General features: G+C 40.2%; 1 protein-coding gene across 1 annotated transcript in view; it reads left to right on the forward strand.

Moving 5' to 3' along the window:
* Positions 1-4137, forward strand: part of HECW1 (HECT, C2 and WW domain containing E3 ubiquitin protein ligase 1) — a 198737-nt gene extending 194600 nt beyond the window's left edge. Inside the window, 2 exon segments of the mRNA XM_080976081.1 lie at positions 993-1191; positions 3679-4137. Coding sequence (XP_080832207.1) covers positions 993-1191; positions 3679-3790 — 311 coding nt within the window. The 3' untranslated portion in view covers positions 3791-4137.
* The last annotated feature ends 8338 nt before the right edge of the window (positions 4138-12475 follow it).

Consider the following 12475-nt stretch of genomic DNA (forward strand, 5'->3'; position numbering starts at 1 on the left):
GTGCCAACTTCAATAAAATATTTGGGGGGGCAGGTAAGCCCCACAAAATCGATCCCAAGACACACCATTTGAATGGTAATGCCCATCAACTGGAGCGGGGGTTGCCCCCTCAATTTTTTAATTGGGGGAGTGAAGGGACCTCAGCCCCAAGAGTTGGCTCCTTTGCTCAGATGGCTCCACGAGATCTCGCAAGAACCTCCAGAGCCCACATGAGGCCTTCCCAGAGTCTGGTAAGCAAGGCAGAGAACTTAAAAGCTCCCTGCTTTGCATGGAGAGCAAGGCCCGCTTAAAGCATGGGCTTAGAAAAGTAGGGGTCGTCACCCAGGGAGTGACGGGAGTGGTTCTAAGTGACTATACATGATTTCAGCTTTACGCACAACCCCCGAGATGTAACCCTTCACAATTTGCGAGCCTACTGCATTGATATTTCTTATAACTAAACTAGAGCATTGGGAGGAGTTGGCTATATACAAATGCAGTTTGCCACATTAACTATTTTTTTCTGTGTACATTGCCACTCATTTAGTTCAGTGGTTTTCAAACTGTTCCAGGGAATCCTGTGGTTCTTAGGAAGCCTATCAGAAATTTTTACTTGAGAAGATTAGAATGGCAGACATGTTTTGCTGAATTACCACTGTTATGGACCTGCCCCTGAAATGTGCCACATGAAAGTTGTTGGAAATGTTTTAGGGTGCACTTCCTATTCATTCAGTAAGGCTCAACTAAGCTGCCCACATGGCATGAATATGCACCCATCTCAGAATCCTCTGTAAAGTGCAAGAATTCCATGGCAGGCCCAGAGGTTTCTTGGCAGACCAGCTGAGGTGAAAATTGTTCCCTGGAGGTAATTCTTTAGCTGTACCATTATTGAGAGCCAAAACAAAAAAGGGAAGGCAGAAAAATCCTGCTGCTTTATTTCATCATCATAAGCAGTTGTGGCTTCTCTTTGTATGTTTCTAACACATTTCTCATTTGCACACTTTCTGTTTTAGGTTACCATGATGGACATATCGTAATACGATGGTTCTGGGCAGCAGTAGAGAGGTTCAACAATGAGCAAAGGCTACGGTTGCTGCAGTTTGTCACTGGGACATCTAGCGTGCCGTATGAGGGCTTTGCAGCCCTTCGAGGGAGCAATGGATTACGACGCTTCTGTATAGAGAAATGGGGTAAAATAACATCCCTCCCAAGGTATGCTTGCATTTTGAATAAGATCATACGTGTTCTAAAACATTTCATGGCATTTCGTCATTTCCATTTATATCCTAGTAGCAGATAACTTTATATGATGTGCTCAGTAAAAAAGAAAAAAAAAGTGTTAAAAAGAATGTCTCGTTTAAAAAAGGCTCATTTTCCATTCTAAAAGTTTCATCTCTTCAGCAGAGGTTTGGGCTCTTACAAACATCTGACAGTGTCACTTAGATGTCCTAAGCTGTCATGCTTTGGGTTTCTTTAAAGACACTTTCTCTAAATACCCTCCTGGATCACAGAAGATGCATATTGAAAACCAGATTGAAAGTGATCCAAAGAAGAAGGGGCAATTGGCATTGAGGGCACAATTCAAGCAGTGGGATCCAAACTGAAATGACTGCAAGTGATTTTATCTGTAGCTATCACATCTTACTCTCATCCATCTTCCAAGGAATTGAAGTATGCTCTTTTTTCCTCAGCCTAGCCTATGTCAGGATGCTGCCATATATATAATAGAGAAAGTCTCTTGTTTGCATTTAGCCCTTTGGAGAACAGACAAATAAAAATAAACTTAGAAGAACCTCTGCCCAATTCTTTCCATTCCCCCTTAGTCTTCCACTTTTAGCATTTGTATATATTCATTAGGATAGCTTAAGAAGAAAATGGGCTACAGGAACTTGTAGCATTCTGATAATATTTATCCAGTTTCATTATTCCCTGTTATCTGCTTATTGAGAAGCATACAGAATAGGCAGGTGAAGAACTATTTTGGTGCCTGTAGCAGAAAATTCAAACAGTATACCACAAAATGGTTAAATATATATATATATACCTACTTCTTCATTTCCATTTCTCTCTCTCTCTCTCTGTGTGTGTGTGTGTGTGTGTGTGTGTGTACACACACACACGTGGATATAAATGGAAATGAAGAAATATATATATACACACACAAAAGCTAAATCATTTAGAACTTGATGCCATTTAAAGGTATCCCAGAACCTGCCACTTGAGGTTGGCAGAGCTGGCTCTGCAAAACAATGATTTGCCCAGCACACTTAGTACCTGTACAACTTGTGGCAAACACATAATGTGGCTTTTGATTCTGCTAGGTGCTCACAACTCTGGCGCCACACTTCACAACCTTTGTTTTAGTCCTATAATTAAAGGGAAAGACCAGCTATGCTACCTGCCAGGAATATCTCCACCTGTGGTAGATTCACTATAATTAAGCTAAGGACATATTTGGGAGGAGGGGGAAGAGCTGGTACAGCTCCAGAGGATGGTAAGATTGGGGATTTGCCAGACTCCAAGACCGACAATGGGCTTGATTTCCCAAAAGCAAAATGCCTTTCCCTTTCAATTCTCACAAAGCACCCAAGAAGGTTGGAGGTGGCATGAAAGAATTCTCCATTTCTTCCATGTTCAGGGGGCCTTTGTGGGTGTCTCAGTCAAGAGCCCTCAAAATCTTGAGCATCAGAAATGGCCTCGTTTCTGGAAACACCAGATTCAAGTAATGATTAATGTTCAGGCAAAACCTGCCACGTTTCTGTGTGTCCTTTTTGGAGGAGGAGAGCCAGAGTATAACTGGAATCAGTCTGAATCCACCTGAGAGACTGGCTCAAGCCTTTCAAGAGGAAAAAAGCCTTTGAATCAGCAACAGCCCAAACTGAGTTCCCTTCAGGACACTTTCCAAGGACTAACCATTCCCCTAAAGCTTTTGAGAAGTGCTCATATTTTTCAGAAAATGTACTAATTACACATTGTTAAAGTTTCCTCTAGAAATCTACTGCAATTAACTTGCTGGGTAGAAGAAAGGAAAGATTTAGAGTTTTAGAAAGATGCCTCAGGCTTTTGGCCTGCCAAATACTAGAAAGGTAATTGGCCTCTTTCTGCTTGCCTAACTTGTTCTCCTAGATAAGATTTATGAATTTTATTCAGCTAGACTGAATATATTAATATTCACTATCTTATGTTCATCTGCTAAATAACTGAATTCTTTGCAAAATAAGCTTTCGCTACAAAATTAGATCTTTTAGACTTTCCCACATATGTGGTTTAGCCACAGAAGCAAAGAGTGACTTTCTCATTCCTGAGTAGAAACATATTCCTGCAAGTTTCTTGTCAGATTATTGTGAGGTGTTAGAGCACTACGGTTTTGCCCTGGGATGCTGGTGAAGCTCACTGAGGACAGCTCCAGATTTGGGCTTTGGGTGCTTGTAATACTTATCGCAAACAAGAGGTAATGAACTGGATGAGGGTGAATAAATTGAGTCTCAGTCCAGGCAAGACATAGATACCATCCGTATGTGGTTCGTCCACCATGACTAATGATTCAACCTCTTCTTAAGACCAGGGGTGGTTACAAAAGTTGTGGGATTCCAGCTCCCATCACCCCTCAGCTAACATGACTAGTAGTCAGGGATTATGCAAGGGGTTACATATTTCTATTCTTTAAAAACTGTACCCACGGTGTTCTTTCACTTTCAGGGCACATACATGTTTCAATCGCCTGGATCTTCCTCCCTATCCATCCTATTCTATGCTATATGAAAAGCTGTTGACAGCTGTTGAAGAAACTAGCACCTTTGGACTTGAATGAGGACATTCAGACTTTTTGACTGTGTTCCTGGTCAGTAACATCACTACTTTCCCGGCTGCCATATGATTTTGGTTTTCTGTGTTTTATAATCTGGGGAAAAACATCGGGATTGACAAAAGCTGTGCATGAAGAACAGCCTTCCTTTAAGAACTAACCTTCATGCTTTCATCTTTGATTTCCAATGGACAACTCACCTGTATGCAATATAAAAAAACCCTATCTCAAGGTCTCTGTATATCTCCACATACCTCCATTAGTAACAAAGAAAATATGAATGCAAGTTATGCTACACTTGACCAAATGTTAATAAATGTTTACTCCCACCTACGTTGATTAAAAAACAACAAAACATCAAGCATTCCAAGCTTTTATATGCACATCTTTTCAGGATTAAACACACTGTTAATATTGCATCTTAACAGCTGTATCTGCTGATGGGAGATGGCCAAGAGTCTTGTCATTCATCTTTGATTTTCTTGTACATATCACACAAAGGTGAGATAGCACCTATGAGCAAAACTGTTTTTGTTTTGTTTTTTAATACAAGAAGTCATAACCCAAATCAACTACATCAGCTGGAGCTGGGCCAGGCCTAAGGTGTAGATAAGACATTCACAACAAAACAAACCTGTAGTGCAAAGCAGACTGTGCCTGTGATTGTTGACAATTGTTGATTGCCAGAACAGGAAAGAACTTGCATTGCAGAGGCACTGATGGGAGGTAGTGTAATGACAACACCCATGAAGCACCCAAGAAGGATATTTTATTATACAGCATAATAGACAACATCACCTTACCTAATTAATGTACATAGCAAAAGTAACAGGAAGAATAACCCTCTTTCTTCCTAATATTTTCTGGTTCTGCTAATTGATTTCTTGTTTTTTGATGTTTAAATACTTCCTTACAGAAAAGAAATATAGACAATCTTGCACCCTGTAATGGAAGCAATTACTTATTTGAGGCATATTGATCGACACAGAATTGTGGTTTTTGTTTCATTTCTCTTTGATCTCAAATCCTCCATAATTGCGGAATTGGTTCTACGTAAAGGGATTTGGTTAGTGAAGCTGCAGAGAATGATGGTGCTGAGGCAATATGAATGACAGTATTGTCTGCATTGCTGTTGGGGTTCCTAAAGCACCATTTGTCTACCAGGCACATTAGTTATAAGTGAATTGTAAAGTTTGGCCTCTTTTGTAACCAGATGGAAAAATTCATGGCTTAACTTTGAGAACTGTGCCTTCCGTTGCCAAAATCAAGACAGTAAAACACGTTGGAACATGCATACTTTGATGGGTACTGCTGAAAGTAAGGGGATGGGGTGGGAAATCAGCCTTTTTTGAGCTGAGTCAGATCTGAGAATAAGGCTGGAATCCTGCATGCAATTACATGGGAGTAATGTCCAGTTAACTCAGTGGAACTTACTTCTGAGTAAGCATGTTTAGGATTGGGCTGCATGTGTATTTTGTCTCCATCAAGAGTAGTCCTTATTTCTATGCAGTCTTTTTAAAAAATCAAGACAGTGTAAGTTGTTAAGCATGTATGTGATCACAGCAACAAAGAGATCATAAGAAATGGTGCTTAGTTATATGCTGTCTCTGAAAAGGGACCGATCCTCCTCTTCGTTTGCCCTAGGGTGAGGTACAAGTATTGTCCTTGTATGCTGTCCTTTTCTCTCATTGTGGAAGAGATGCTAATACACACGGTCACTGCCCTTAACTTCTAAGTGTGGTAAGGATAATGGGATAAGTATGTGAATAGTTGAGGCTCCTGAACTCAAGTTATGCTCCCTCACTTATCCTAGATGTGATCCTCTGGTTATGTAACTGATGCATATACCCAACAAATTCCAAAAATTAAAAAATGAAGTGACACAGTACTGATACTCCAATATTTAGCAAAGTGATGTGGTAGTCACTTCCATAAGGTTGCTTTTCTGTTTAGAAACCTAAACCTATGCTCAGACAGGAAACATTCTCAGAATAGTTCCCCACCCAAATCAGGAAAATATAACTTTTAAGGTAAACCACAAAAAATTGACCTAATTTAAAAAAAATTATGGGCAATTTAGAATCCAAAGTTTATAACTTTTAGGTTTGGGTAAGAGAAATTTAAGGACATTTGTACATCTCTCATTTGTGCTTAACTGTGGCTGGATCATGAATGTTCTTTTTGGGAACATTTACACTCTTCAAAGAGGAAAAAATGGACAAAACAAAAGCCATGGGACCTGGGAACAAGTAGGTATATGAAGAACATATATTGATTACTGGTTTGGGTGTTGAGCTGGGCAGTAGGTGGCCTGGTGAATGCTGGCTATTTTAGCTGATATGAAAACTAACCTAAACTAATCGGTGTTTGTGTGATGAATCCTTTATTAGGCAAACACCTGATAAAGGTTTGTTCATTCATCACTACCATATTGTGGCCTTATTCACACGAAACTTTAAACCATTGTTAAACTAAACTATGGTTTAAAGGTGAATGAGCAGCCTCCTGCTGCATGCTGCTGAAACTGCAGCCACTTTACTCCTCCCCAAGGTGAAATCTTACCTTACGTTAAATAATCCAATCTAGCATTTTAGATTGAAATGCCAGTTTCAGTAAAACCAATTAATTTGGAATCAGTTGACATCATTACATTTTTCATTTCCATATCAACTGCATTTAATATACATTTTACAAACACACACTATACCGCGTATATTACTAGTTGGATACAGGCTTAGTCATGCTTAGAACAGACTCATTAGAAATAATGGTAGTTAAAGGAGTCACCTAACAAGTCCCATTTATTTCAATTGGCCTATGCTACATACGACTAAGTCAGGATCCAACTCCATAATTGCTGTAGGAAGCCTCTAAATAGATGAGTGTTGAAGCAGCCTACCAGACAGAACTTGGAATGCAATTTCCACTCATTTCAATGGAGCTTCTTTGCATACCTCTCTAAAACAAATGGAGGTTCCTGAAATATTAACCTAAAAGCAATTGTCCAATATACAGCCTCAGCAATCCCCTGTGCACAAAATCTTAGGAAAATCATTGTATCTTGGGCATGTGTACATGTATTTAAAATTACAGCCAATGTCACTACAAAGTCATATGTATGGTGTTGAAGATGAGGTATCATCTTTATCAAGAAATGGAATGGAACGTAACTAGACAAGGCGCAACCATCTGACTGGTTAGTTTGAGGTGGGCCAAATATAACAGTACTATATACCAAGAATTAAAACAACATCCTTTATTTATAATGCTGTATAGTCAGGATTTTTAAAACTATTTAAAAACTATATTTTATTAAAAAGTAAACTATTTTTTGTAGAGTGGTGAAATAATTTGTATATGCAATGAAGGCATCTGAAGCAAGAGTGATGCTCAAAATGTCACTATACAGTTATGTTCCAATGCCAGATATAGTCTGGGAACTGAAATAGGATATAGGTAGCTTTGGATTTGGCCCCCAGAACGTTTGTCTGTTCCTTTCTAGGAAAACACATTGTAGATTTTGTTCTCTAAATCTCAGGCAAAAGCAGTGCTGTAAATAATCCAGACAGGAAGCTTTCTTCTTCATACCTTTCATTTTTCACGACACCTAAACAAATCCATTTTTCATCTGTTCTACAGTATGGGCTTCTGTCAACTCATTACAGTATTAAAAACTACTTATCTGTCCAATTTATCATCATCTATTTCTTTTTATACATTTATGCATTGGATCAGAGGTGCCGACTTGACGAAAATATTGGGGAGGCAGGTAAACCCCACCACGGAAAATCAATCACTTGACATGGTGCACGCAAACCATTTGAATACAATGCCCATCAACTTTGGGGGGGCTACCCCCCTCAAATATTTTATTGGGGGGCGAAGACGCTTTGGCCCCTAGGAGTTGGATTTTTTTTTCCAAGTCAGCATTGCATTGGACAGGCTCCCCTATGCAAGAGACTAAACAGCAGAGGAGAAAGGCTGAGAAATTAGCTTGGGGAGGAAAATAAATTAATTTTAAGAAAAAGAGGAGGGCAATCTTTAAGATTCCATTTTGCAGGTGACAAAGAATATATTTGTGGACTTAGGACCCAGATTATCACAATCTGGAGAGATTGCATTGAAAAGTGCAGGTATATCATTCTGGGACCCATTCAGAGCAGCATGTAAGCTGTGACACCTGTCTCATTCTCGGGGGGGGGGGGTTGCATTAATGAAGTAACCACATGGGTGGAGACAAACTCATGAGTCTTGACCTACCATGGGAGTGGGCAATATGGGAAAGTGGTTTCCACATCAATCAGGTACATGCAAATATTATCAAATGAAGAGGAAATTCATACCTTGTTATATATATAAAAAAGGGGGAACAATTGTCTAGTAGCACCTTAGAGACCAACTAAGTTTGTTCTTGGTATGAGCTTTCATGGGCATGCACACAAAAAGCTCATACTAAGAACAAACTTAGTTGGTCTCTAAGGTGCTACTGGACAATTTTTTTTATTTTATTTTTTATATATTTCTACTGCGTCAGACCAACACCTGAATCTAATACCTTGTTATGTCATTCAATAGACTATTTGGTCCAAGCCCTTTCAAGTCTCAAAGCAGACACCCAGCTAATGCCACTTTATTTATATAGCAGTCCAGGTTCTTCTTGCAGCACAAACTTGAACCCTGCTGTCCTTAGTACAATTGATAAGATTCATTTTCCTTTCTTGTAAACACTAGCTTCATTTCCCCACATTACCCCACATTCCCCACATTTATTTTAACTATACTGTAATTTCATGTTACTAAAACAATTTTTGTTTCTATTTAGCCATTTTCAAGTTTGCTTTGGTGTGATGATTCCACAAAGTGGATTTTACCCAGTTTCCCACTGCACGCTCATAGTTTCTGCATTAATTCATCGGGGGTGGGGGGAGGAAGGGATCAGCATCCCAACTTCATTCAAGTGCCAATGAAGTTTTAGTAATGGAGAGAAAATTTGGAGTTCACAACCAGGTTGATTCTTTTCTTTTCTACAGGTCTCATCACAACAAAAGCTTGGCATTGCTACAGTATGAGACTTGTTGTTTAATCCTAAATGCATTAATCTGAAATCCCCACATATTAATTTGAATAAATTCAAAGCATATATGTTAAGATCATAATCTAAAGCCATGGACACGCTTAACTGGCACTAAATTTACGGAAAACAATGGGATTCTTTCCACAATCACATAAGGTTGTTGGAAGGCAATCCCATTTCAGTTAAGAGAGTTATGGCTTTAGAATTCTATTATTCATTTTTCAGTGAACTATCTCTGCCCTAAATTAAATCCTAGGCTTTCTGAAGTCAACAGGACTACTGCCATTAATTTCAACAAACACATATCAGGAATGAATTCCCAGTGGAAATCGAACCTGTTCAGTCATACATATACCAACAAATATTTCTCCGTTAAAGATGGTGCTTTTTACGATTATTCCTCTTGCTGTACCTCAGTGCTTAAAAAATTGACTGCAATATGCCACAAATCTGGGATAGCATTTCCAAGTTATTATGTCCCAAAAGGTTGTATTATTTTCTCCCTAGCACACCATAGTTCCTTTGATCAAGTCAACAGGTGTCTGTAGATAGTAGATACTAGCTATAGTCAATATTGAAACATTAGCTGAATTCCCTGCAGCTTCCAATTTACCTAAAACCAAGTGTCTATTATGGTTTCATTAAAGACTTCATACAAGTCAATGGCAGGAAAGGTCCTCGTTACTGGGCTAATTTTGCTTATATTGACAGGAAAATGTCACATGATACTCAGGCTTCGCTTTCTATTCAATCATATCACTGTAAAGGAATGTCAATAAAAAAATCTCTTTGTTATGGCATCAGGTGGTGTGGTTATTAAGAGTTTATCTTCTGTGGCTTGCTTTGTGAAGGGGCCTGTTCTATGCCCTCTTGATTGATAGAATCTCATTCTTTAAAGCAGGTGTTACATTACCTAAAGCAGGAAAGTCTAACATTTTTTACCTGAGGGCTGCATTCAACTTTGCCAACTCCCTGGGGGGCCATATGGCAGTGTGGGGTGTGCATGCCCCACACTCTTGCGTACATACACCTCGGGGGCACACCCTCTCTCCCCTTAGCAGATCTATGCTTTTCCATTAATCAGATGGCCAATCTGACGACAGAGAGGAAGCAATTAGCATCCCTATCAGCATGCTGAACTGGGTGGAGGTTAAGGCTGTGCCTCCTTTATGTTTTCCCCTCTTTATGGCTGTTACTGCCAAAACTGGTACGGTATTAGCAGCCATAAAAATTTTACTTGGGGGCCTGGTGAGGTTAGTCTGCTAGATGCTTTCAGTAAATGACTTATTGATGATGATGATGATGATATTTTAGAATTGAATGTTGTATTTTCCATTGTGGGGCATCAGTAATCAAACCAAACCACCAGCAGAAATCTATTGATTTAAATAGGAATTAGATCTGTGCTTTGAGAAAAGACTGTAGATGAAATCAGTGTTGCACTTCAGATGTAATATGGTTTGTTGCAATTTGAGTCAGGAAGGGGATTTCCTCCTCTGTGACAAATTATGTAAATCACCCAATCTGCAATACTAGAGGTTCAACAGAGGTTAATTCAGGGGGCAGCAAACTTTTCCAGCAGTGGGCCGGTCCACGGTCCCTCAGACCATGTGGTGGGCCAGACTATATGGCGGGGGGGATGAAAGAATTCCTATGCCCCACAAATAACCCAGAAATGCATTTTAAATAAAAGGACACATTCTACTCATGTAAAAACACGCTGATTCCCGGACCGTCCGTGGGCCGGATTGAGAAGGCGATTGGGCCGCATCCAGCTCCTGGGCCTTAGTTTGCCTACCCCGGGTTAATTTGTCCCTGAAACACCAGGTACTACCCATGCTTTGTACCTTAAAGAGACAGAGATTTATACTTTGCAAATTGCACAGTCTCTCAAGGCCGACACAAAAATCAGGCTGTCATTTCAGTGCATACAGAACGTAAATCAGAAAGGACGTTCTCCACAGCAAAACACTAGAGGCCATTGTCCTCCACTCCACAGCTTTCTGTACTGCTTGAAAGCCAAGTATGTATCACTGAGGATAATGCATTCAAAAACATCAGTCTACAACTGCAGGAGGCGAATGGAGTTAGTCCACATATCTGCCAACACTATTTGAATATGAACAATTCAGTATTCCTCTAAATTATAAGCAAACCACAGATGCAAGAAGGAAGATTAGTGCCCCTCACTGCATCGCAGGAATCCTCTACCGACTGGCTTCCAAGCAGGTAAAATTCTGCTTGCAAAGAGGAGCTAAACTCATAGTTCATGGGGAAATATGTACATAGTATGGTTTTCCAACATCTGAACTTCCCAAGAGCACCTGTACCATTTAACATTAAGAAGAAGGTGTCAATGCTTTTTCCTGTTGCTGCCACTGCTAAGAAACCATCTCCACCAAAGCTGCCTCAGCACACAAGAGAGCAGTCCATAGGCACAGTGGCTGCTGGGCAATGTCTTCAGGTTTGTTTGTTTCACCAGCACATGCACAAATTCTTTCTGATTTTTTGTATTCTCATACTTTATTCTGCCCAATCGCCTACGTTTCTCACCAGCATGTAAAGGGACAAGGCACAGAAGAAATCAAAATGTCTAACTTACTTTTAATGAATCATGAAAGAGAATTTGGACAGGTGGTGAGTAAAAGTGTACCTGCTGAAATGTTCTTTCCTGCCAACACTGAAAGGTACAGGAGCTCTTTATTCTTTGGGAATTATTCACCCTACAAGTATGTGCACAGTCACCTTTCATAAACACACCTTTCCATCCATTTCTCAGTACTGGCAAAAAGTCTGCTTCCTGACCATTCATCCACTGCTGGGGCAGTTTAGACAACTGCAGGCTCTAGCTGCACCATACATTTAAAGCAGTGTAATATCACTTTAAGGAATCATAGCTTCCCCTCAAAAAGTTCTGGAAACTGTAGTTTGTTGAGGATGGTAAGAGTTGTTAGAAGACTTTTATCCTCGCAGAGCTCCAGTTCTCAGGGTGGTTTAACAGGCAATCCCTCTTCCTCCAGAACTCTGGGAAATGTATCTCTGTGAGGGGAATAAGGCTCTTCTAACCCCTCTCAGCACCTAATAAGCGACAGTTCCCAGGATTTGCATTGGCTTAGGCAACAATGACAATTTAATTATTATTAAATGTATATCCCACTTTTTCCTTCAAGGAGCTCAAGGTGACACCCATGGTTTCTCTCCCACCCCATTCCATATTATCCTCACAACTGCTGAGGCAGTCTGTGAGACAATGACCAGCCCAAGGTCATTAAGTGAGCTTTGTGGTTGAGCAGGGATTTGAACCCTGGCCTGTTGGGGATGGTTACCAGATGTCCCTGTTTCCCGGGGACAGTCCCTGGATTTACAAATCTGTCCCCAGACAAAATCCATCCCCAGAATGTCCCCGGATTTCATTTAATTTTCCTAGATTTATATTTTAAGTGTTGCAGATTTATTAGTAGGGAATGAATGTTGTGTGATTGGTTCAACGGCAAAAGACACATCATATGGGGACTTCTGGCGAGGCAAAATGGTGAGCGCCACAGGAGCGAGCAGCTCCTGAAGCAAGCCAGAGTTAACTGCGCTACCAGGCTGGCTCTGGGCTGCTGAGACTGCCG

This window comes from Podarcis pityusensis, assembly GCF_964106645.2.
Source record: "Podarcis pityusensis genome assembly, chromosome: 12".
Taxonomy (NCBI): domain Eukaryota; kingdom Metazoa; phylum Chordata; class Lepidosauria; order Squamata; family Lacertidae; genus Podarcis; species Podarcis pityusensis.